The sequence below is a fragment of the Lissotriton helveticus genome, chromosome 5_1 (genome assembly GCF_964261635.1).
Source record: "Lissotriton helveticus chromosome 5_1, aLisHel1.1, whole genome shotgun sequence".
Taxonomy (NCBI): domain Eukaryota; kingdom Metazoa; phylum Chordata; class Amphibia; order Caudata; family Salamandridae; genus Lissotriton; species Lissotriton helveticus.
In genome coordinates, this window is record NC_136065.1 from 1,157,840,325 (window position 1) to 1,157,867,341 (window position 27,017).

Below are 27,017 nucleotides of genomic sequence, written 5' to 3' on the forward strand. Positions count from 1 at the left end.
TCCACAAGATATATTTCACGTCTGCCCTGTGAATGGGTTCAAAAGGGTGTTTCATCAGTTGGTTAAGAACCACATTTAGGTGCCATGTTGGAGGTATCATCCGTGGTCGAGGAAAAGATCTATGGAGACCTTTAAGGAATTGTTTTATAAGTCTACTAGACCAGAGAGAGGGCCCTTTAGATGTTCTTTTAAACCTTGAGATTGCCGCCAAATGTACCCTTATGGAGGAGTGGGCCAGGCCCGACTGCGCCAGGTGTAGCAAGTAGGGTAATATTTGTTCTGGAGAGGTGGCGAAGGGACGTAGACCTTTGTCCGCACACCAGATGCAGAAGCATTTCCACTTTAAGGAATACGTCTTGTTAGTGCTGTCCGCTCTTGCCCTGGCTAGGATGTCTTTACAATCCTGTGGGATGTTCATATTGCTGAATTCTCGGTACTCAGGAGCCAAGCCGATAACCTGAGAGATTTCAGATCCGGATGTTGAATCTGCTTGTTGCTCATCGTGAGCAGAGATGGGTGCTGACGTAGATGGATCGGCGGCTGCAGTGAGAAGCGATGAAGGTCTGTGAACCAATGTTGCCTCGGCCAGAATGGGGCTATCAGGATTAAAGTGCAGGGCTCCGCCTTCATCTTTCTGAGGACTCTGGGAATCATTGGAAATGGCGGAAATGCGTACGCAAAGATGTTGCGCCATGCGATGGAAAATGCATTTCCGAGAGACCTTGACTGGGGATGCCAACTTGCGAAGTTTTGGCATTTGGTGTTCTCCCTGTTCGCAAATAGGTCGATTTGCAGCCTTCCCCACCTTGAGAAGATGTGAACTGTGGTTCTCATGTCTAGCTCCCATTCATGTGATGAAGACCTCTGTCTGCCTAGGGCGTCTGCTATGACATTGTCCTTGCCTGGGACGTACTCCACCCTCAACAAGACATTGTGGAGAATGAGCCAATTCCAGATCTTCTGCGATTCGCGAGATAGTGTTAGCGAATGCGTCCCTCCCTGTTTGTTCAGGTAGTGCATCGTCGTGGTGTTGTCGGTCCTGACAAGCACAAGGGAGTTCTTGATCCTTGGCAAGAAAGACTGCAAGGCTAGGAAGACTGCCCTTAGCTCCAGCAGGTTGATATGGAGCTGCGTCTCCTGTTCTGACCATCTGCCGCTGATCCGTAATTCCTGTAGGACTGCTCCCCAACCCTCCAGGGAGGCTTCCGTTGTAATGATATAAGGAGCTGCTGGAAGCAAGAACAGCAATCCCTGTGAGAGGTTTTCGAGCGACCTCCACCACTGCAATGCCTTGGCGATTTGCATCGTGATCTTTATGCGGTCTTCGAACGATCCCGTGCATTGCGTCCACTGTTTGGACAAAGCCTCCTGGAGCGGACGCATACGGAGGCGACAGTGCGGTATGAGCAGAATGCACGAGGACATCATTCCCAAGAGGGATTTGAAGGTACGGACTGGTAAAGTTTTCTTTGAAGCCACTGATGAGGCCAAAGAGACGAGTCTGCGTTTTCTCTCCTGAGATGGGAATGCCTTCGCAGCTTTTGTATCCACTGTTGCTCCGAGGAAGGTAATGACTCGAGAGGGATGTAAAGTGGATTTTTCTTGATTGAGTGTAAGACCCAAGTGCTTGAAGAGATTCAGACAGGCGTTGGAGGATTTGGTTACGCCTGTCAAGGATGGTGGCTTCACCAGCCAGTCGTCCAAATACGGGAAGACTTGATGGCCATGCTGCCTGAGGAATGCTGCCACCGGGGAGAGACACTTGGGGGCAGATTTATGTCAACTGGCGCATCCCCAGGGATGCGCCAGTTAATGTGCGCCACAGTGCGCCACAGCTCCGCCACCCATGGTGCGCCGCATTTACAATGCGGCGCACCATGGGGCAAAAACGGCACAGATGCGTGACGCATCTGTGCCGTAAAGGTGGCGCATTGCTGGAGTTGCGTCGCAAGCGCGACGCAGCTCCAGCAAGGCTCGGGTGTGCTCCATCTTCACAATGCTGCGTCAAGACCTACGCCTGCTTCAAGCAGGCGCAGGGTTTTGACGCAGCATTGGCCTGAAAGTGACTGAGTGAAATCTTATAGATTTCACTCAGCCACTTTCAGGAGGCGTTCCTGTGCAGGAACACCCCCCCCTGCGCAGGAACACCTCCTTATGGTGCAGGGCTTTACAACGTGACGCATCTCCTAGATGCATCACGTTGTAAATAGGGCGCATTGTTTGCGCCGCCGTTGCATCAAATAAAGTGACGCAATTGCGGCGCAAAGAGGCGCAAGGGCCTCATAAATCTGCCCCTTGGTGAAGATCCGGGGCGCAGACTTGAGGCCAAAAGGGAGGACACAGAACTGATAGTGCCGCCCGCCACTGCAAATCTTAGAAATTTCCTGTGATTTTTGTGGACTGGGACGTGAAAGTATGCCTCCTGCAGATCTAAGGACGTCATGTAATCTCCCTCCTCTAAGAGACCCAAGATCTCCTGAATCGTGACCATGCGGAACGATTGCCTTTTTAAGAATGCATTGAGTGCCCTGAGGTCTAGAATGGGCCTCCATTTCTTTTCCTTCTTTTGAATGAGGAAGAAGCGGGAGAAAAATCCTCTCCCCTTGTGAGCTATTGGTACTCGCTCTATTGCCCCTTTTTGTAGCATAATTGAGATTTCTTGAAGAAGCAATCGCAGGTTTTTGTGGGGCATTGAGCGAGGAGGGGTTGTTGGAGGGATATTTTCGAATTCTATAGAATGTCCAAATTGAACTAACTGGAGGACCCATCGGTCCATTGTTATTCTCCTCCAATTGCTGAGGAATTGGGTCAATTTTCCTCCAATTTTCAAAGAAGGAGATGAGGGATGGATTGGCTGTAGGAATAGGTCATTGGCGTCCGCCAGTGGACTTCCGTTGGTTCTTTCCCCTACAGTTGGACTTTCCAAAAGAGGACTGTCTGCCCTGCTGTTGTTGGCGGGGTTGGTATTGTGACTTGCCTTGGCTGTAAGAATATGAGGATCTATTTTGATACTTGCCTCTGTAAGAGGTTTGTTCTCTGCCTCTGTTCCCTCGAAAGGACTGGTTCCTAAATTGTAGCGTGCCGAGTGCTCTCGCTGTGTCCGTGTCCTTTTTTATTGTTTGAAGCGCATCATCAATCTTGGCTCCAAACAGGTGTTGTCCATCGTATGGCATGTCCAGGACTTTAGATTGTACCTTCTGTCGGAATGAGGTAGATTTGAGCCACCCCTGCCTTCGCAGGACAGCTGCCCCTGCTAGCTGTCTGAATCCAGTCATTGCCACATCCAGAGCACAGTCGATCAATTCAGAGGCCGAAGATTGACCCTCTAGGAGTAGGGATTGAACTTCCTCCTTCGTGGCGTCTGGCAGCTCAGATAAATACGGAGCAATGTCGGCCCACAACTGTCTATTATACCTTCCTAGCAGCGCAATGGAATTTGCCGCTTTTACTGTCATTGCCGAGGTGGTGGAAAAACGCTTTCCGATATTGTCCAGTTTCCTGCCCTCCTTATCTGGTGGAGCTGTTAGCGGAGAGGAAGGATTCCTGGAATTTTTCTGCGCTGCCTGTGTAACCACAGAGTCTGGCTTTGGATGCCCTGTAAGGCAGGCTGGTGCTGATGTTGGGGCCTTGTATTTCTTGTCCAGCCGTGGAACCAGTGCTGAAACTGAGGCTGGAGTCTGCATCAACTGCAGGCCCTCTTTCCATATATAGTCAATTATGGGAATTGATCTGGTTGTTCTCCTAAGTGGCTCCTTAAAATCATAAAGCAAGCAGTCAGTTTCTTGAGACTCCATCGTCATGTGGAACCTTTTGGCCGCTCTCCCCATCAGATTGTGGAACCCTCCTATGTCCGCTGGAGGTGAACCTGAGGTAGCGGGCTCCGGGGATGCAGGAGAAGAAATGATGTAATCATCCCCGTCATCATGATTGGAAGGGTCATCTTGGATCTCCCCCTCTTCCTGTTGTCCTTCCTCATCGTCCGATGATGGAGGATCTTGTATCTGTTCCCTTTCCTGATGGAGTACCAATGGCGGTGGTCTGGGCCGTGGAGACGGAGCCGTCCCCGTTGCTGGAGTAATCCTGTATCAAAAATGGCAAATCAGACACTATAGATGCTGGTAAACATACCATGGGCGTAATTTGAGTCTGAACCTGTGTCTGAACATCATGTTCCTGTGTAATCTCAACATCATCAACATCCTCATCCGTGCTTTGGCATTTGACTACTAGATGGAATGGACTAGTAGCCTGTGTGTTATCCTCCTCATCCGACTCCTCATCCTGTAGGAGACAAGTTGGTGGCAATCCTTGCACTCTACTTGGGGATGTTAACTCTGGCGTAATCGCCTTTTTTGAGCTCTTTATCATGGAAGGGCTCGTCGATAGCAGGATCCTGGATGACCCATCGTCTACAGATTGAATTTCCTGTGCTTGCCTCATCGACGGTGGAACCGTCATCGATTGCTTCCATTGAGGCGTCGACTATGTCTTCGTCGACGGTGTGGCTGACGACTGTAGCTCCATCGGCGTTGCCTTCGTCGACGATGCCTTCGTCGACGATGACTTTGACGACGATACCTTCGTCGATGATGCCACTGTTGACGGTGCCTTCTTCGTCGCCGATTCCTTCGTCGACGGTACACTCGTCGAGGATGATGACCTCGTCGACGGCACAGACCTCGTCGTCGACACTGGTGTCGGCGCTGTAGCCGTCGACGATTTCTTTATGAGAATAATCGACGACAAAGGCTTACCCGCCGTCGATGAAGATGTAGTCGTCGTCGATGAAGAAAACGTCGACGATGCTGTCGTCGTCAATACTGTCGTCGTCGACGTGGAAACGTAGACAAGAGAGACAGCTTTCATTTGCGCCGATGAGGGCGTCAACGAGGTCGTCGTCGACGGCGCAGGCTTTTTGAAGGAGTGAACCTCCTTGTCAGACGCTGATGACTTGGTCTCTGAAGGCTTTTTGACAGCCTTCTTTGGAGGAGCGTCTGTAGGGCTAGGGGAAGCCACCCTTGGCCTTTTTAAGGACAATTTTGAAGAAACTGAAGAATACTCATCTTCCTCTGAAGATTCCAGATTGTCCCTGGTCTTGAGCCTGTTAAGCCAGAGTAAAAGGCGTCCTTCTCTGTCTTTTAGCGTTTTTGTAGAAAAGGTTCTACAAATTTTCCAGTCTTTTGCTGAATGGTCCGGATACAGACAATATAAACATGTCTTATGCTGGTCTTCCACATGTAACCTCTTTTTTCCACAAGAAGTACATGCCCTGAAGAGACCCTTCTTCTGAGGATCAGCCATAGTCAAACATGAAGTGAAAAAAATCCAAATTTGTGAAGAAATAAGCTAGTAAAAAGGAAAGCCGAGGAGAACTCAGGTGGAGACTCCCTTAGCAGAACGTGCGGTAGAAAATCTGAGAGACTGAGGCTCCTGACAGGAAGGTTCTAGAGGGAGGTGTTAGCTGATTGGCTCTCTTCTAGAGTTTGGTCCTTTTTACAAAAGGACATAGATAGGCTACTAAGGGGAGACCCTTAGGCCTACTTCTCTCTATATATGTCTATAGGACATTACTTTCCTATATACCGGAGACTCCCGTCTCGATGACGGGGAATGATTCAGGCATGTGAATCTATGAAAGACATCCATAATACTGGATAACTGATACTTGGTCCTTTTAAAACCAACAAAGAAGAAATTCCATAGAAGCTGAAATATAAAAGTAAATTTTATTAACCTTAAATGAGGTGATACTCTGTCACACAGAAGCCTTAGCAACTGAATGAGGCAGTCTGTTAAAATGGTCTTACTTCACGTCTTATATACTCTTTATCCTGCCCCTGGCATGTAAGGGAGTTGTACCAATGACATTCCTAAACAAATGGAAAATCTGGAGGGTCAGCAGGTGAGTAGCCTTTGGGGTTTTAGTAGGATATGGGCAAACAATATAATTACATAGTTCACAGAGGTTAATCTGATTTAGATGGCACTGCAGGGCATAGCATGATTACATGTCAAACAAAGGTTAATCTGATAAGCACAGGTAACGGTGAGGACGATAAACATCTGGGAAACTCCATGTAGCATGGGCTGGTCAATCAGTGTCAGGCCAAAGCATGAACAGAGTGTCCGTGCAGGAATGCCACAGGTCAAAAGTTTGAGCTCCAGAGTGTTCGTGATACAGGGAGAAAGTCAGTTACAAGGACACAGCACACAATGGTGGAAAAAAAGGCTGAGTGAGTGGCAAGACAATAAACGCACTTTTCCACAGACCCTCCTTTTGCCATAAGCGAAACCATTTTCAGTAAATTACAATGTTCATCACGCTTGTGCAACTGTGCCCAAAGTCCGTTCTAAGCCTCTTTGGTAGGCTTCTAACGTCCATCCATTGTCTTCTTCCGCGTTGGGCCTCTCGATCCAGGCCTTTCCATGAAAATAGCACTTCTTAGTATCTGTTGGAGTGCCCTTCTGGCAAACACTCACAGCTCACTCGAAAGTCTCAATGTCTCAAGGCAGGGCACCAGTGTCTCTCCTCTGCGGCAGGCACTACAGATATTGTGCTCTTCGTTGGTCATGGGCGCTGATCATATCGTGCAGACCAAAGTACTGTTAATTGAGAAAGAGCAACAGACTTTCACGTTCAGCAACACTCTCAGGCTCCAACACTTGTTATTCAGTGTCAGAGGACACTCGGGCTGCTCTTTCATTCTAATTTTCCTTTCAACATAGGTATCACAAGTGTAGTGCCTTTTGCCAATCTCAGATCCTCCGGTGCACTGCCCTTCTGTTGGAACAAAGGAAAGGAAGGGGGTGGCCAAAACTTAGGCCAAGGGGCTCAAGGGACCGCGCGCTGTCAGAGGTTACCAGCACATGACAGGTAGAAAACTGAAGCCTCAAACCAGCCCTGCTGTCAACAACAGGGATCCTTCTCTTTCGTTCTTTTGCACTGAAACTCTTGTTCTGCAACAAGCAGGGCACCAGCTCCTTCTTCTTCTCTGATGTCCAACGCCGTCTGATGGAGCAAGCACAATGCTTTGGAGATGCCATTGATGAGGTGCTGGCGATCGCTGTCCAGCCTTGCTGCTTTCTGGGTGCTCGGACTGTAGGTCCAAGACGTCCGCCCCTCATTTGTAGCTGTCACTGATGGGAGTTAGGACTCCTCTTTATCACCTGTTCTGCAGGGTTTTATGCTCTTCCTTTTACTCTGGAAGATCCCACAGAACCTAGTGATGTAGGAAATGTGACAGTTGTTTTTCTTCAAATTAACGCTAAAACAATTCATTGTATTTAACAATGTGACTGCAAGAAGGTGGCCTGTAATCTGCGAGGGAGTGGCCATATGACATGTGATTACTCTGGTCTATAATGCACTGTCACTCTCATAGGATACAAAGGCAAAGGCAGTACTTCTAGTCTCTTCAATTGGGTACCCTTCATTATCCTCACCAACTTCAATGTGAGAGCATTATCCTCTGCCATCTAAGGGTAGGTAGCTACATGGGAATTCTATCTAAATGTGTGTCCTCACACATAGTGGCATTGTCTAATGGGGTAAACATCTTTTGAATTATTACATCTGTGTGTTCCTACATTCCTTATCTAGAACACCTCTAAAGGGAAAACGCATGATACAGATTATCAGGGACATGTACATACCTCCCTGTAATAATTGTGCATCAGGTGCACTATGCATTAAACAGGCTAATGATCAAATGTGGGGACGAAAGACAAGAACTAGAGAGTCTTGGCATTTCCATGATTAGAACACATCTGATTCCACCAAAAATCAAAATAGCAGGAACAAAAAGGGTAAAAAAACAAATTAAAATAGGCATTGAAAATTTGTCATGTTCAAAAAAATAAACGTAAGGTATCTCCTATTGAGGTGGAAAACTTGTCTTACCATAGCATTGAGTCAAATCAAATATAACTTTATTTCGATTCCACAAAGAAATCATAAAAGTATACATCAATATAAAAAACACAAGCTACAATAAAAACCACGGTACATATTTACATAATACTGATTTCCATAAACATTCACTACCGATTTCTAATAACTGGAGCTGATCTAATAGGGGTAGGAGAGTTGATAGTTGATAGTACCCCTTCCTAACAGATATTTGCGTAGGGCTGTTGATCTTGGTGAGGGGATAGGTGGGGTACTCGGATAAAAATCGTAGAGATCCCAAACTGAAATGGAGCCATCATTTTCATGGGGCTGGGAGGATCGTAAATAGGGGACTGTGTGCGTGTCCCTAAATTTAACTAGAACTAGGTCCCCGGGAATTTCTTTAGATGATGACCCTAACCAGCCCACCCTTCTAACGCTCAGGATGCCACCGTTTTTGTTGGGTGGGAGGGGTCTATTTTTTGATGACCAAAACAGGACTTTATGAAATAGGTCCTGATGGCTTTCAGGTTTCCCGTGGATGGGTGCAGGTACTCCTGCAAGAACAAGCACAAAGGGGGCGGCTTCTGGAGGCAAATCTATACAAGCTGCTCTGTTAGGTTCTGCTCTAGTAGCAGAGAAATTAGATAACACGGGTTTACGGGCAATTTTGGTGGCAATTGGAGATTGTCTCTTAGGAGGTTGTCGATCGGTTTGGACATTTTTTGTGGCATTGATCACAGATGTATGGGCGATTTTGGTAACGGTTTTAGATAGGCAGTTGGGAGATTGACTTACAGTTGGGACAGTTTTTATAGTGAGAGGCACTTTGGGGGCAGTAGGGAAAGTGGAACAATTAGGTGTAACAACCTTTGCGGGAGGGAAAGAATTGGCTTTAATAATAGTCTCTAGGCTTGTCAACCTATCCCCTAAGATGTTGATTTGGTCAAGCAGGGGTGTTATTACAGATCTTAACATCAATTCAAAGTGGGGCAATAGTTGCAGATGGGGGGATGCTACTTCGTCATCCAAGGTCCCAGTGTGCACCTTGGATGAGATAGGATTTATGGCGGGCGATGAGGAATCAGTACAGAGTTTTTGTATTTTAGCTTCTGTTTCGTAATCATTAACCCCGTCGTGCTTCCTTTTCGCACTTTGGCCCTGTGACAGTCCAATAGCTTGGCTGCTATCCTCCTTGGGCGATAGGGGTGGATCGCAAGGTCTATCGGCGCGAAGGTCGATAGTAGAGCCTTTTACGGGGAAAGGGGCTATAACTGGAATAAGATTAGTCCCGCACAAAGCATTTAATTCCTCCCAATAAGACATTTTTTCTGCACTGACAGAGGTTTGTGGGAGGGTTTGAGTTGGATCTAGGAGTTGACGGCAATCATCAGAATCAGTGTCGCAGATAGTGATAAGGGTCACCATATACTGTAATCTCAGCTACAGTTCCAGTTCCTTTGAGGAACAAAACCATACACTACCTAGGAAGCAGAACATGTTTAACTAATACAATATCATGAGGAAGGTTCAGGTCACCTTAAGCAAGAGCCACAAATGTATAGTCCTCCTTAGGGTCCAATCAAGGAATATTTAATCAAGGGCTGCCTGGCCCTTAAGGGAAGGGGCAGTAATGTGACTAACTGCAGGTGACACGCTTTTGATCCTGTATAACTCTTTTATATTTCTTCAATACCATTATAGCCAAATAGACATGCACTGATGAAGTGTTGTCTCTCATGTTCACAGCATGAAATATCATATCTGTGGAATTTAGTAACCCGAAAAAAGTCCAACCAACTGTTGCGTAGAGATGGGTATCGTCATGACCATCCCCTCACAACACAGGGGAGCTTGTAATAGTATCAAAAGTAAAATTATCAAAATAACGCAAAAACAAAAAAACACGCATAAATTAAAAACTCACATGTTAAGCCTTCAGGTATACTTGTTGTATACCAAGTACAGAAAGCATAGACAAATTACAGTAGCACATGCAAACGAGCGGTGACACACAATACTATGTCATGCACTTTATGCACAGTGAACCTGCAGCCCAAAACCCAATATTCTGGCCTGCTTAATTTGTCAGGCTTAAAATCAAAATTAAATTTTCTTTTACTTTCCTCACCATCCTTTTGACAGCAGGTCACCTTAGTGGTGATCGGCTGTCAAATACAACTTACTGTGTCACTTCTGACACACAGGACCAGCAAGAACAACATGTAAGCATGTTAAGCCACCTTAATTTTGACTGTCCAAAAGTAAAAACTGTTTCACAGACACTCGGTGTGTCCCATGCGCCACAATTTTTCCTGTCAAAAATAATTTTATATTTGGTAATCGTTTTTACCTTGGCATGTAGCCCAAACTTCTAAGAAAGAGCTTCATCTTATTTTCTGTCTAAAACTAATGCAACATTTTATTTTATGTTAAATGAAGGCAACTACGTGTACAATATTTTTTTTAAAGGAGAAGCAGTGTGAAAAATACTTCCCTAACAATCCAGAAGTCAGCTATTTGTATTATACCTAAATGTATACAGTTACTAAAGCCTAAGGCACTTTAAGGCTACTGTAAATGGTAAAAATGCTGTTTAAATAGTCTATTTAACCCAATTTCGACTTTGATATTTGGGGCACTTAAAAATAAAAATCCTATAATTGTGTTACATATTAATCATCCTCAGAATGTTCTTTACAGATTGCAGAGATTGGACATTAGACATATCTCATGTAATTCCTTAGAAAAATGAGTTTTTTTACGCCTGCGCCAAGTGTAATTCCATATGCAAATGTCCTCATTATGCGGTACAACACAACTTAAATTAAATTTTAATGCTAGGAGGTCACAGTATGAGTATTAAGCTTCATAAATATTAAAAAACGAATTTAAAAGCACTTATTTTTTTTTAAATAATTTGTCATAATTAATTTTTTCTCTTTTTTTTTTTTAAATAAAACCAATCATTTTGATAATTCCACATAGGAAAAGCAAGCTGCATCCCTTGCCTATCATAAGTAGATGCATTCATTCATAAGCCTAAGCACAGAAGCCTAACTTGAAACATGACAAATTTTTGCGCCACTTTTTTTTAAAAAAAAGGACAGTCATTTCTTAGCATCAGAACCAAGAATGTGCTTATAACATGTGCATAATTGCCTACTCTATAAATTAAATAGCAACATATAGCTATGTTAGCATATCATATGGTTCATTTCTGGATTTGTATTTAATTTCTATTTAATATTAATTAAATGACATTTTGCATAACAGACTGAAAACAACAAGAAAACATACAAACACACATTGAGCTCATTTTAGACATATACAGAAAGGGGTCAAACACTCAGGACACACAATACAGCACGTTTAATAGCCAATATTTCATAAATAGCGCAATCGCTATTTACCTACAGAAGTTGCACTAATGGGAAAACCACAAACCACATAGACATTTAAACACACATTTAACCCACAAATCAACACTTAGAACAGAAACAAAGGACAGCCCACAGACTGTACTTAACCGCATGCGTGCGGCCGCTATTTTCGCGCTGTGCGGCTTTTTGCGAAAAGCCGCGTTACATGACAAGCTGAGCTCGTCATGAGCATGCGAGCGGCGCAACTCATGACGAGCTCAGCTCGTCATGTGCATGGAAGGGGTTAAACCAAACCATTTGTAAATACTAGTTGTAAGTCATATTTACAAGAAGCGCTTCTCAATAGTATTCCGAAAGACTGCAAAAACAGCCCAACAGACTGTTTTATTTCCAAGAAGCCAAAATACACTCAATTCACTAGCTTTGTCTGGCAGAACACCAAAAAAGAAATCGCTCTGCATATCTCCATTCATAAAATTGCGCAGAAAAAAGGATCCTTGTATGTTTGTTTGTCATGTTTGAATTTCCTGGGGATACAGAATCACCAAGGAAGAAATATGTTTTTATACCTAAACCTATTTAGATATTCCCTCAAGGGAGCCGGCTAATTTAATTCATATCTCACTATGGTACCTCCAAAAAGCAACACATTCTTCGATGTGTACTTGCAACAGGCATGCCAAAAATATTGCAGAATATGCAAATATTATAATCAAAGTAGCGCTTAAGGTACTCTTCGTACGCTGCGCCGTTCAAACAAATTCAAAATAGAGAAAAATCTCCTGATTACCTGCCTACATAAATTGCAATTTACATATCTATCCCATACAAATCCAAAGTTGGCCAACACAAATTCCAAAATTCCAAAGCCACAGTAAGTGTTACTAAACTACCTTACCAAACAAAGGCATCAAAACCAACAGCAAGTGCCGCAGAACGACTCTTACCAAACAAATGGTTGTCCAAATTCTAACTGCCAAGTTCTGAATGACCTAACAGTCTTTTTTAGAATACTCACGCCAAAAAGGTTCTCAGTCAGGGGTGACATCATGTGGAGGATCAAAATCAGGAAGATCAGAAATATACTGGGCTGCAGAGACAGAGAATCCCCAGAATCTCTGTGCACAGAGTACCTCCTTAGTAGAGTCCTGTCCTGTCCTCCTCAGTATATTTCTGTCTCCTGACAAGATCACTCCCTCAGATAGCCACTTCACTGATGAGGTCCACGTTGGAGCGCCAACTGAAGTAATCAAAAATCCTTCTCAGGGGTCTAACTGATACTTGGTCCTTTTAAAACCAACAAAGAAGAAATTTCATAGAAGCTGAAATATAAAAGTACATTTTTATTAACCTTAAATGAGGTGAGACTACGTCACACAGAAGCCTTAGCAACTGAATGAGGCAGTCTATTAGAATGGTCTTACTTCATGTCTTATATACTCTTTATCCTGCCCCAGGCATGTAAGGGAGTTGTACCAATTACATTCCTAAACAAATGGAAAATCTGGAGGGTCAGCAGGTGAGTAGCCTTTGAGGTTTTAGCAGGATATGGGCAAAACATTATAATTACATAGTTCACAGAGGTTAATCTGATTTAGATGGCACTGCAGGGCATAGCATGATTACATGTCAAACAAAGGTTAATCTGATAAGCACAGGTAACGGTGAGGACGATGAACATCTGGGAAACTCCATGTAGCATGGGCTGGTCAATCAGTGTCAGGCCAAAGCATGAACAGAGTGTCCGTGCAGGAATGCAACAGGTCAAAAGTTTGAGCTCCAGAGCGTTCGTGATACAGGGAGAAAGTCAGTTACAAGGGCACAGCACACAATGGTGGAAAAAATGGCTGAGTGAGTGGCAAGACAATAAACGCACTTTTCCACACCTCCTGTGGTCACCACAAGCTGAAAACTAGGGATATTTCTTTTCCAAAGCAGAAAAACTGACAAGCACCTCAGGGCATTATGGGACGCTTTTCCTGAGCAGCGTGAGTATCTGAACAGCAGCTCTCCCACTATGTCGGGGAGAGCGGCGCTGGGTTGTCTCTTTTCCTTTTTTGTTGCCTCATGTGACCTCATTTCAGGGTACCCAGCCCATCCAAGGACCCCACGTGCACCCACCATCGTTGGAGAGAAAGTTCGGGGAGCCCTATCCCCGCCGGCTCCCGCCTGGCCAGTACCATCGGGTGCTGCTTTGGGGACCAGCATTTCATTCTGCTGAGCCTTTCTGGTCACGTGGGGGAGTGTAACAGCACTTCCCCCTTCTCCATCTTTGATGCTGAGGCACATCTGCAGCTTCATAGGGAGCACAACGGTGCTCCCTGTTTTTCCTTCTTGCCTTGGGATGGGGTCCTGGGTATTGATGCTCATGTGGTGGAACATGACAGCGCCAGTTATCTCTTAGGGGCCCAGGGATGGGGTCCTAGACCCAATCTTCACATCACAAAGGTGGCGCAACGGCAATCCCTCGTGTATTTTTTCTCTGGGGCAACCTCCAGTGCCTGGCACCCCCTCGAAGGACAACAATCGCTCCAATCACAGTAAAGGTCAAAGGTCACCCAAAACATTAAACAGCCATATCTTGGGCCCAGTTGTCCCGATCTAGACGATTGTTGGCTTGTTTTTCTCCTGGTGTCAAGCCCTAGCCCTCTGCAGCACTGTCATCGTGCCTCCTGGACTCAAAGCATGGTGAACTGTGCAGGGAGCTAATTTCATGGGCTCCCTGCGCCAGCCTTTTACTTTGCTCTTTTTCTGGGCCTCTTTCCTCCCTGCGCAGAAGCCCAGTCTTTTTCTCCACTGGTCCTGGGGTCAATCAGAGAGAGAGGAGTCCTTAGTCATGGGGAGAGTCGGGGCTCCTCCTTCCAATTATCCATGGCGTTAGCCTCCAGTTCCCCTGCTCTTCAGGCAAAGCACATGCAAGAGAGTTCCTCTCCCTGCAAGACCTAAGGGGGGGTGCCAGCAGGAATATACCTCTGGCTTCTCCTGAGGTGCCACATAACCTCTCAGCCCCTGTTTCAACCTTCTTGCACAGGCTTCTTGGATACTTGAGGATGGCGTCACCCAGGAGTCACTTGTCACATGGGCTCTGAGAGTCTCAGCTCCCTCCCTCACCGACATCACTGCCAGTGCCTTCCCCTAGCAATTCTTTAAAGGATCCTCCTCCCTGATTAGGGGGCCGGGGTAGACCCAGTTCCTGGCACTGGATGACAACTGCCTGATTGATGCAGAGCAATTTCGCCCAGTGCCTTCCTCCAGGGGATTTGATCTAAGCACTTTCAAATACTTGCTTTGAAGGGTGAGGCCTTTGTTCCTGCAGCTGGGGAGAAAAATAATTAAAATCAGCCCAGCAGGGTCACAAAAGGCCTGAGCTCTGATCCTAAGCAGAGAGAGACATGACATTGCTGGGTGACCCATAAGCTGTACAGATATGCTATTGGACTTTACACTATGGTTTTTTTTCACACATGTTACAATGTACATTGGTGCAACTCTGGAGTTTGTGAACCCCAGGGAAATTAAGCTGTGCCTTAAGCCAGCCTTTCCCATAGGTATATAATACAGTGTCACTCCATTTAATACACTAAGGCACACTGACTTCCATACATGGGTACCCCTCATTGTCTATTCCAGGTCATCAGCCAACTCTGCATAGTCCCTTCTGTGCCTGGCTATCTGTGCACAGCTCCTAGGTTGTGCACAATAGAAGTCTCCTACACGCCGCCCTCACATGTGTGCACAGCCAAGTGCACACTTGTCCACATGTAACCAGATCCCTGCCCTCACCCTGGTCGTGTCGCAGCGGCCTTTTGTAACACGGCTGACACGGGCTGAAAACATGTGCAATGCATTTAACCATGAGTTTACCGTGCGAGAGTCCCAGGTTACGAGGCTCTCCCACAGTAAAAGGCAAAAAATCAGGTGATCAAAAAGCGAAAAATCTGGGTGGCTCAGATGGTCAGAGCCACCTTCTCACACCATTAATTTTTCAAATGGGCAGAAGTAGGTGGCTGATTATCTGTGATGCATCACTCTGATACGTAAGCTTGCATAGCACATCTCAGGAGGGGGGCGATGTCAAAAACCTATATCTTATATTTAAAAGTTACTATCATTGACAAAGTTTTTAACTATGATTGTGTAGTAACATAGTATTTATTCATTAGGAGTCAATATTTGGTTCCCTGTGCTTAGTATCTATACTGATTATACCCTGGTGTCAAGGATATTGCTTTATTATTATGCATAAACCTTTAGAGAATATTTCTTGCACAATGGCATGAATGGTTGCCTACCCCTCAGGACTTGCTCCTCGCAGTTTCCGCTTTATCGTAGGGAAGTCTGGTCGCCTGTCTGGCTGCTCATCCCAGCAAGTTTTCAACATAGCCACGATGCGCTTGTTGCATTTGTCCGCTGACAGGGTGGGTCTTAGAGGAACAATAGCTCCAGTGTCCTTGAGCTTACGGATCACCTCTGCTGAGGAATAGAGAGGTAAATTATTGGGCATAGTTGTCGTGGCAGAACCATTCTACAAGAAAAATATAAGGACCAAAAATGAGCCTACCTTCAGGCTCCATATTCTGATCTTGATAAGGTCCATCGTCATTGCTGTGTATCAGTTCTCTGATGATAATTGCAAAGCTGTACACATCACCTTTTTGGGTGCCTTGATATGGACAGTGTTCAAGACGTAGGAGCTCTGGGGCCGTCCAGAAAAGCTCTAAGGAGAAATATGGAGAACAATCAACCAATACAAACGCATCAGATGGATCATTTATAACGCATGGGCATATTTTATATTGGCTTTTGTCCGTGCCCAAATAATGAATCTCATTTCAACACAAGGTTTGTGGTCTTAATAATAGTGGAGAAAATACATAATTGCATCTGATATGACAGTACTTTCAGTACTTGGGAGATCAGCTGTAAATAGATCTGAGTGTGGCAGACCTCTAGTCTAGCTGTCTTAGATATTCCCTTAAATAACTCTACTAGAACACATAAACAACGTTGGGTTTTGTGAGCCTTTATTGGTTGCAAAGGAAGGACCTAGTGGATGACACATGTTCATTTGTTTCAGACCTTTGAATGATATAAAAGGTATTGTGAGCTGACAGTGAAATAAAGTACAGAGGAGAGCGGGTGTGCTTCAGCTATTTCAGCAGAGGAAGCTGGCGAAGCAGACTTTGATATGGGCTTGGTGCCAGCCAACAGGTAGAAGGGAGAGCTTCTCTGAAAAAGCAGTCACGTATAAGGCTCTCTGAAAGTCAATATCAAAAGAACACATAGTTTACCTTAATACAGATGACCTATGAGACCTTTGACCTGTAACCAACAATAAGGAAAACTAAAGGAAATGATAAACATGTCATAGCTTAATTACCCTTAAAGGGGAATACATTTCTGAACTTACTAAAGGTAACTTCGAAGAAGGTAACCACATAAACCCTTATTACAAGTTGCCAGAAATGTGTGCAGGGATAGCAGGAAGCCCGAATCTATGATTCGAACGGCAATCCCCTCACACAATTCCAGAGAATACGTGTTATTCTGTAGATTTGGGGAAATGTTATAGTGACTGGTAATACCAGATCTTTTTCTGGAAAGTTTTCCCCGACATTTTCCTCCTGCTTTACTTTGCTTCTAACAAGGAAAACTTCGCAGATCATTTGAAGCAAGGACCTAGGAGTTGTCGGGAACAAAAAGGCCCTGTCAATAAAAACTCTCACATTATTGTGCTATACATCTGTGACTAGAAAGATTGTCGGGATATAACCCCATAACACCAAGGATTTTATTCTCAGGATAGCATGTATTAATCACTTTTAATTTCTTCAATATTTTTTTTATTTCTATGGTTATACGAGTTGGTGTTTTGAATATGGGCTAGTTTTGCTTCTGTCCTTTTTTCTTACAATTTTCTCTCTCGAGTCTGTCTTGCACATTATTTCTTTACGCTTTATTACACTCTTTTGGAATTCAGTTAAACATAAATGATACTATGTTGATTTGTGGATAGCCTCTACAGACCGTCAACAGAGCAAATGGAAGTGAGTATTCTAGGTGGACTGTGCGCTGTCTAGTCTAATATTATCCTCGTTTCATACAACTAATTTAAACTAAAGTAGATATTTTATCATGGTGTCCATACAAAAGAAAAGCATGTTCGGGCTGATTAACATAAAAAGCTGACGTATACAATTTCTCACTGGGTATTCCTATAAATGTAGCACATTTTCTGATATCATCCTTGTTACTGTAACCCTTCTCCAGCAATTGGTTCCATACACTACTAAATATACCTTCTCGAGCACAATGACACAATTATTTAAAAGATCATGTCTCCCCGTCTCACCTGCATATTTTGTATTTTTGGTTATAATTGTTCGTGATAGGGCTCCATACTTAAATTCCAATAAACCAAATCCGGACAGTTTCACCTGCATTCGACTATCTATGAGGCAGTTTGTAGGCTTTAGGTTTCCATGTGACTTTAAGGAGCTGTTGTGCAGGAACAACATTCCCTGCCAAACAAAGAAAAGACTCAAAAATAAGTACATTTTACACGAGAATAGCACTGAGGTTCCAATACTATGTAATATGACTGCATTAAAGAAGGGCCACAGTGCTACTACAGAAATGGTAAACAAAAATAGTCTGAATAATTAAATCATTACCAAAACTAGATATTCACCTCGTTTGGTGATATCTGAATATATAAACACTGACAGGAAATACTGACACCTAAGTGCAACCGGCCTGAACCTTTGCCACTCCAGTTTCCTCTCGTAAAAAGGGAAGCATGTTAACTCACTCCTTGATTTTGCATCCATCCCCGTTGTGAAAATAGTTTTTCCCTACTCAAGGCCTGGGGTTCTAGAACCACCTCTGTTGTAATATATTTTCCCTGTGAACCGCATTCTGCTACCCCATTGAGAAGTTAAAAAAAAAGGGTGAATGTAAAAACTCTACAATGCTAAACGAGGCAAAGCTCTGAAAACGTACGTGTAGCAGGAAAGTTCTGCACACAAAAGTATATTTGCTGAACAATTCTCCTGCATTTGTAGAAAATTTCAGCTCCGGGGGAAGACGCCTGAAAGTCATAACTGTATAAAGTCACGGTTATTTACATTTGTAGAGAATACCTATGTCGTTTATGACACAGTGTATGTTGAATGTACTGCATCCTGAATATTGAATGTGTGGTTGGCGCATGTCCTACATGTAAAAAGATTGGTGTTGTACCTAGAGTGATACTCCAGATAAATCAGGCGATGAAGCTAAGTCCCTGCATACAACCATGATGCTGGTTAAATGTGAGGTGCAAGTTCCAAAGTCGGATAGTATCAGCCTATATGCTAATTGTACAAGTTCTATTTACCTATGCTCAAATTGCAAATCCTGAGCTATAAGCCCACAAGCTTTTGAAAGTATAAACCGGGTGAGGGTACTTGCCAAGCAGTGTGAATTGCACATCCTGAACACGAGCGGGCATTCAAGGCTTTTTAAATCAGCGCACCTGTGACAGATTAAGGACAGCCATCAAGAACAGTTCTTATACAAGCTCTCATGAGGTCTGGACATCATCAGAATGACTCAACAAATGCTTGAGATTTTGGGAGCATCATTGTCAGAAGTGAAGCGCCATTAAAGGTGTTCTGATATAGGCTCCCAGTTGTTTTTGTTTCTCCGTTGAAGAATCTGGATGAGTTGCTATGCATATTGTTTCTGCAAAGACGGGAGTGGTAATGCGCCTGTCCCATTCTAGTGGAGAGATAAACTGCCACTCTGCCTTTCTTCTCGCCCTGCCACGCGCCCACGACTCAACAAGGCTGTGTCAGGAAGCGCAGCATGCACCAAGAGCTAAACATCAAGTGACTGGGCAAAATTACTTTGGGGATCATCTACAGTATGGCAGGGTGGGAGAACTGCTACAAATGAATATATATTTGCTTTTCATTGCCTCATAATTGATTGCAAACTGAAGGAGGTCTCTCCAAGGCAGGGACCGGCAAAGCACAGAAGTAGTGTGTTGCATTCTGCTTTTCCTTTCCTTCTGTCCTTTTTTAGTGTTGATTATAATTACCTCAGCATAGATCTATGATGTCACATAGAGTGCTGGGTGTGTATGTTTGAAATGACAGTTGAAGATATCTGAGGCTGAGCAGCTGCCTGCTGCTCCCGGTGGGGATCCATCTTAGACTTTACTTAATTATATTCTTGCTTATATCCTACACATCAACTCCTAATTACTAAGAATAAAACTGGATAAAGCAACACAAGGACTCATCATCATTTATTTATTATAAATATTACACTGGCGACGATTACGGAAGAAACTACGCGTGATGACACTGCAAAAGAAATTAAAATGAACTACCTGAACTTCATGCCAACCCTTTGATTTCCCCACCGGTGTCTACAACATCTGACAGCCATAAGTAAGTAGAGGGTTGGTATGAGCGTGAAACAAGCTGAAGTATTCCAAATGTTTGGATGTTTAAATTGCCACCTGCTATATTAATTCGATCTTGAACGAACTAATTTGCCACTGCTTGGATCGGTTTTACTATTTCTAACACTTCGAGGAAAGGGCTAAAAAAAGCACACCTCAACCGGAGATAAGTATCAAGTTCCGGTGTGAAGTGAACTTGAAATATGAAAAAGTGTGCCTTCGAGTAATGTTCGTTATTATAACATAAGGCAATTAATGTTTATCTATCATATTCCAAGTGGAACTATTTAATTTATCATATACAAAGTGGTATATTTCGAAGACTTCCCAAGGCAAACCTGTCAACAATTTGTCTGAGGCGGCTACTTTCAATTTGTCTAAAACCTTTGAGGATATTTGAAACAGATGACTGCACTATTTCAAAGTGGATTGTAGCTGTAAAACAAATGAGCGGCGCTTTTAAGGAAAGAAAGCTGTTTGTAAACTCATTCCCTGCAAATATGGTGTACAAGCTGCGAGAAGTGTTTAAGAGATAATTGGGTGCCAGCGCGCTCAACTTAACGGAACATTTCATGTAAAACTCTAACTCTTTCATGTAAAACTCTGACACTCACCGTCCTGTTTGGGGATGACAGTTGAGTTGTCAGTTGGTCTGCAGCGATCCTTGCCCTTTCCTTTCTTCAATCAGTTTGATGACGTTTTCTGAAGGTTTCGAGGAGTTAGCGAAGGGAAACTCTCCTCGTGTTCTACTTCCGTGATGTCAGCCTATGAGTCACCGCCTTTGTTCAAGCACATTTTCGCCGTAAGCCATCTGCCAAAGACGCTACAGCGTGATGTTTACTGCGTGCTGTCGTCATAAATCAAACGCTTTCATTTCCACAGCGTTTCCACAGCGTTTCTGTCTTAATGCTTTGCCTTTCTAAGAATCTGCCATCGTATTTCACCAACGTGTCACAGCGACTGGCACGCTATGTTAATTTTGAAACCCTACATTTAACAAGTCCCTGGGATGTTTTCATTTCTATTTCAAAGAGTCAAGGTACTATTTATTTCTTCAGATCTCACACTCACAACGTCTAGCACGACAACGGTGACTACTTCTATTGTTTTAGTTTCTTGTTTTGAATTATTTGATAATCACATGTGTACTTGTACTGATATGTTTACGCTTATTTACATATGTTCAAATGATATGATTTGATTTACATGAATTATTTATATAATGAGATTCTTCTTAATGTGCTCCTTTACTGTCATTTAATTATTTAAATTATCCTTACTGAATTTAGTCACTGATGTACTGAATTTTTAGTGGTCATGTTCTAATATACAAAGTCGTAGGAGTACTAAAATTTTATTTTATGGAAATGAACCACATTTGTGCTAAATTTATTTGATGTGTTCATTCTTTGTAGAATTGGCTTTAATTAGTTGAGCCATAGAAGTGCGTTAATTGGTTTGAGATGCAAGAATTTAAATTAATTCTAGTGATTCTTAGTTGGAGCGTATGGAACTACTATAGGTAGGTCTGATGATTTAATTTAATGTAATTTTGATGAACCACTTATTTAATAGTGCTCTATTTCAATAGAGGTGTTCACACTTTACTGCGATGAGTCCTGTAGAGTCTACATTTATAGCTTGAACTTTAAGAAGTTCAATACCAGTGTGTATTTTGGAATTTAATATGCAAATTGTGCGGAGCCACATAGGTGCTCATTGTTTGAGGCGCTCCTGTATTTTCTGAAGTTTAGTTCTCCAGTTTAGAATTTTATGATGCATATGTTGCGGAGCCACATACGTGCTCATGGTTTGAGGTGCTCCATTTCTTTGTGATCAAATTATATGAGGCTGCAGAGTCCTCAGTTCTGTTTATTCATGTTTTATTTTCCTGAACCACGCAAGTGCTCTATTCAGTTAGAGGTGTTCAGTTTTATAGAGAGTCGCTAAGTAGCCATGTACCCCATACACTAGATGTTATGCGCTTAGTTCTTTATGCTTTATTTAAGTGTGTTTCAGGTAGCGTGGTAACTCCTACGTCCTAAAATTTTAATTCTATTGGGACGCCAATTTGTCTAGTTTGATTCCCTTCTTATTGCTTTTCGTGACAGTCTGGCCAACTGGCATGATTGGTGATATTTTGGGTTTTTGTTTGAGATGGGAGATGGTTCTCATGTGATTTCTCTCTGGTTTTGTGCGAGGAGATAATGTTCCTCTATTCATCTTTTATGCAACAATTTTTATTTAAAGAGCCGATGGTTGTTCAATTTTAGAGATGTTTTTCATTGATATGAATCATTTAAATGCTCTAATGTTTTTCATTATTATGAAACATTTAAATGCTCTAATGTTTTTAGAGGAGTTCATATGTAATTAACCAAATCCATATATTTCCATTCTTGTGGATTTGTTATGTTGTAAGTGACTGTACTTACTTTCATACTTTCACCTTTTAATGTTTTTACCTTTTCTAAATTTTTGTTGTTTCCATTTCCATTATTGTGGATTTGTTATTTTGTGGGTAACTATACTTCACTTATTACTTTTACCTTTTTATATTTCTATCTTATCTATTTACGTTACTTCCTTTCATACTTTCACCTATTGATGTTTTTATCTTTTCTAATTTTATTGTTGTTTATATTGTTTTTGTTCCTTTCAAGGGGAAAGATGTGTTGCATTCTGCTTTTCCTTTCCTTCTGTCCTTTTTTAGTGTTGATTATAATTACCTCAGCATAGATCTATGATGTCACATAGAGTGCTGGGTGTGTATGTTTGAAATGACAGTTGAAGATATCTGAGGCTGAGCAGCTGCCTGCTGCTCCCGGTGGGGATCCATCTTAGACTTTACTTAATTATATTCTTGCTTATATCCTACACATCAACTCCTAATTACTAAGAATAAAACTGGATAAAGCAACACAAGGACTCATCATCATTTATTTATTATAAATATTACATAGTGGCTTATCCTAGAGGGCCTACCAAGGCAGGCTGAGGCCCAGGCAAATGGAGACACCTATGGAGAATGTTCTCATGTATAGCCATCCTAAGGTCCTTGAGGCAGGAGCAACCCATGTGTTGGTGTTCTACCAACTGTAGTTGGCTCATGACATTTCCCTGGCAGGATATCTGGGGCAGGCCCCGGATGAGATTGCTTCTCATCCACTGGTCAAATATACGACATGGAACCAGAATACTACTGTCACTATATCGTGTGACATAAACATTGCTTATTTAAATATCATCTAAAAACAAACTCACCATCTCAGAGTTCACAGTACAAAATTTACATCCAGTGGCCAATATTTTTGTGAGCAATATTTTGAGCACCATAGGTATGTTAGACAACATTTCTGTATAATACATGGACTCCTGTAATCCCAGAATGAAAATCAATCTTTCATTTCCTGATTACTGTTGAGATGTAAGGTCTCTAATTACTTTCTCTACTCAACTGTAATGTATATTTACCTGTTGTACATAGTACATTACAGGAAGGAAGGACTTTCTCTGCATGTCGACTACATGCATTGTGATCTACAGTCTTTTTAAAATTTGATTAACAATAAACTGATTCTATTATGTGTTGTAACAAGTTACTAACTGCTTGCTGGTCTGTTTAATTTTGCACTACAGGTTCTGTTTTAATCTTTATTTCCACAACCATACTATCCGTTTCAGATATAGGAGCATGCCCCCAGGAGTTAAGAGGTTTTACTAAGGGAAGAGTGATCCTATGAACGTTCATTATAAGCAATAACATACCATCTGCCATATTCTGAAAGTATGTTGCAAGGTACTCTGAAACTGCATGAACTTGTAAAGGAGCTCCCCCTTAAGCCTTGAACCTCTATAAGATCAAAGAAATCCTCAATGACTGGCAATATTCTAATAATATATGGTATTTCGGACTTCTTCTCAATTATTTGGTATTCTGATATGAAACCCTAATTTAGTGTCAAACAGAAACAAATTATCACAAGCCCCACCACCAGCCAATAATCTCAACACACTTACGTTCACTATGTCATAAGCCAAAGACAGTTTGAATATCCAGTCTAGTTCAATATCCGTGTTTCTCAAAACGTCCTGAAGAACATTTGAAAAGAAAAAAGCAACATTATAGATGCTGAATAGTTACAGTGCATATTTTTCAACTAGAAGGCAGAGCACATATTAAACATGTATTAAGTATTTACAATGTAAAACGAATAACCTTTTGCAATGTAAAACGAATAACATTTTACAATGTAAAACAAATAACCTTTTACAATGTAAAACAAATAACCTTTTCATGAAAAGGTAAAGACCATAAGCTCATCCTAATCATTTTTATTCTTTACTCAAATATTTACTCTTGGTTATACTGGTGAGATGGATTCCTATTCGTACATAAGCATGTGTAGATTTGAGTTTATTCTTCCATTAATAAATATAGCATAACATAACAATAACATTCAACTCCTGCTTAATGTGAGAGCTTGAATCATACATGACGAAGATACCCTGACTTCATTGTAAAAATTAAACACTAGCTATAACACTTGGATTGTTTCTCCTTACGCTTTATTTATGCAATTTGCCATTCTTCGTCCAAGATCTTACTATATGTGGTGTGTCTGCCTCAACCAAGAGACACCCACGTACTAAGGACAAATTAAGCATTAAAACAGAAACCTCTCCTGCCTTGGTCACTCCCCTACACAAGACGTTGTATAAAGGTAAGTGCCACCCACAATCCATCCAGTAGACATTTCAAACGCAGCTGGTATCGAGAAGGAATAAGCTACAGGAGGGATGGTAGAAAGTATTGACTTGTGAGCTTCCACAGGGTGAGATTGCGTGGTTTTGGAAGGTGGTTCCAGTAAATGTAATGGAGTTTAAAAATGTATGAAGGGTGTGAAGGATTTCAGGAACGATATTTCCATCACAGTCAAGAGAAGGCCTTTTGCTTATTTGGAGGATGAAGTTGAGGCCAAGGAGGATGACACCTTCCAAATGAGAGGAGTGGATGGGAGGCATGAGATTAACAATAACTAATCGGAATATTCCCTAATCCCAATCCTCAATCAATGAGGATACATCAAAGTGGCATGGTTCAGCTTGATCTCACAGGTGAAACTAGCAACACATCGAGCACAATATGCTGTCCAGAAGTGTTCTTCAATCCCTAGAAATATACACATCATAGTTGAGAGCCCCGGAACCATCCTACCAAATGGCAATGGGCCCTTCAACTGTGCTGATGCCATCCATCAACAAGAACAGAGAAAGGATCTGCTTGGATGCTCACAGACAGCACAATTTTGCTCTGGACAATGGAAAATAGACCGGAACCCTGACAACATTGATGCCAGTAAATGGCCAAGGCAGGTTCACAGATAGAGAAGAATCGAAAGCTCAACAAGGCTGCATCCAGACCTCTTCACCAAGAGTATTTCCTAAAAAAAAGCTTGTAAACCCCATCCAGGAAGGAAAACCAGGCAAAGACAAGCTACAGGAAAGTTAACAGAACAAAGCTGTCATTGTCTATCATTCCTACTACAGGTAACGGAAGAGAAAGTGTAGCAAAGTTCATCACAGGAAAAAGCCATATGCAAGCCAGTGGGCACCTATTAGAAATACGGCCCACCCTGGTCTAAGAAACATTCTCCCACAATCTAAAAAACTACTGGACTGTTCCACGCTACCAGAAATCCACAAAGAAACAGAAGCAACTTGGATGTTCGTCAGGACAAGTAACATCATGAAAGGAAGCACAAACAAAGTCGTCTACCTCATATGTAACAATGTAACATCTGATAATCCAAAATGCAATGGAAACGTCACCCATGGGAAATCTAACATTTATTTCTCCATGCCAGATAAACAAGTACTAGAGAGGGGACCAGAAAAATAGAGCAACGACTGAGCAAATGCAACAAGACCTCCCAATGAATAGCAATCAGATCACAATCCTGAAGAGTCCAGGAAAGTAAGTCATCATTTTATGAGAACCCAAATCCTATGGACATCAGCATAGAGGAGGGCTTAGGTGGTACTTAAAATGGAAACAAAGATCAAGGAGCCCTGAATAGGAGCCTCAAGCAATTTCACACTCAGACATCAAGCCGACATCCCTTGGCAAGTGGTCCAACAAGAAAAGACCCAAGGGAGAAGATCAATGTTTAAAGAAAGAGCAAAGACATGCCTCGAAAACCATGTGGGGGAAACATACAGTCCTTGTAAGCCTAACAATGACAAAGAATATGCTCTCACCACTTCCCTTTGGTAGTCAGAACCAGTAGGGGCCAATCGAGCGACAGGAAACATATTGTCCAGAGGACTAGCCATTGAGAGTTCTTTACCAACAATTGTGAGATGATCAGCTCATAGTGGGCCTGGCACTCTCTGCAGGATCACCCCAAACCTTTTACCTTTACCCTCCACTTTTATTTGCTGAATTTGCTTTCACTGGCCTGTGCACGTTACCACTGCTAACCAGAACTAATGTGGTTGTTCTCTCTCCTCTAAACATGGTAACATTTGGTTACACCCAATTAGCATATTTTAATAATTTATAAGTAACGTGACACTACTTTGTGCTGCAGGCCTGTAAATTAAATGATACTACTGGGCCTGTAGCACTGATTGTGCCATCCTCTTAATTAACCGTTTAAACATGTCTCAGGTCTGCTATTGTACAGCCTGTGTGTGCAGTTTAAACTGCTATTTTGACTGGCAAAATAAACCTTTTGCCAGGCCCAAACCTTCCATTTTAATATTAGTGATATTTAGGGGCACTGGGCAGGCCAGATGGCAGGGTGTAATGTATTTAAAATGTAGGATATGTATTTTTAAGTTTTACATGTCCTGGTAGTAGAAAAAATCATCTTAAATGAATTTTTTACTACCGCAATGCCTATCTCTCCCTTAGGATATTATTAGATTAGAGTTGTCTAATTACATGTTATACGTGTAATTTCCAAATGGGAAGAGATAATTTCCAAATGGGAAGAGATAACCAGTTCATGTTTGGTGTCGCTGGAATCACAAGTTAAAATCCTAACTTATGCTGTCTTGTATTTTAAATTTATTTCTGAAAATGCAGCTTTTAGAGAATCAGCATTTTCCTGCTTTAGCTATGTAGTGCCTTTAGCCTTTCTCTGGTCACATGGCTGGGTGTAGCTGACACTTGAGCTTTGTGTATTCCTCCTAGACAGCCACACACAATAGGGAGCTTAGGTGTGCCTGGGTGGGCCATCAACGGCAGGATGGGAGGATGGGAGGGTTGAGCTGGACACAACCCCAC

General features: G+C 42.6%; 1 protein-coding gene across 1 annotated transcript in view; it reads right to left on the reverse strand.

Annotated features, from left to right (window-relative positions):
* Positions 1 to 27,017, reverse strand: part of LOC144752600 (guanylate cyclase 2G-like) — a 518,353-nt gene that overhangs the window by 62,100 nt on the left and 429,236 nt on the right. The window contains exons 13-16 of the mRNA XM_078640483.1: positions 23,744 to 23,815; positions 17,624 to 17,792; positions 15,833 to 15,988; positions 15,564 to 15,741 (exon numbers count right to left, since the gene is read on the reverse strand). Coding sequence (XP_078496609.1) covers positions 15,564 to 15,741; positions 15,833 to 15,988; positions 17,624 to 17,792; positions 23,744 to 23,815 — 575 coding nt within the window. The remainder of the gene's footprint in view (positions 1 to 15,563; positions 15,742 to 15,832; positions 15,989 to 17,623; positions 17,793 to 23,743; positions 23,816 to 27,017) is intronic.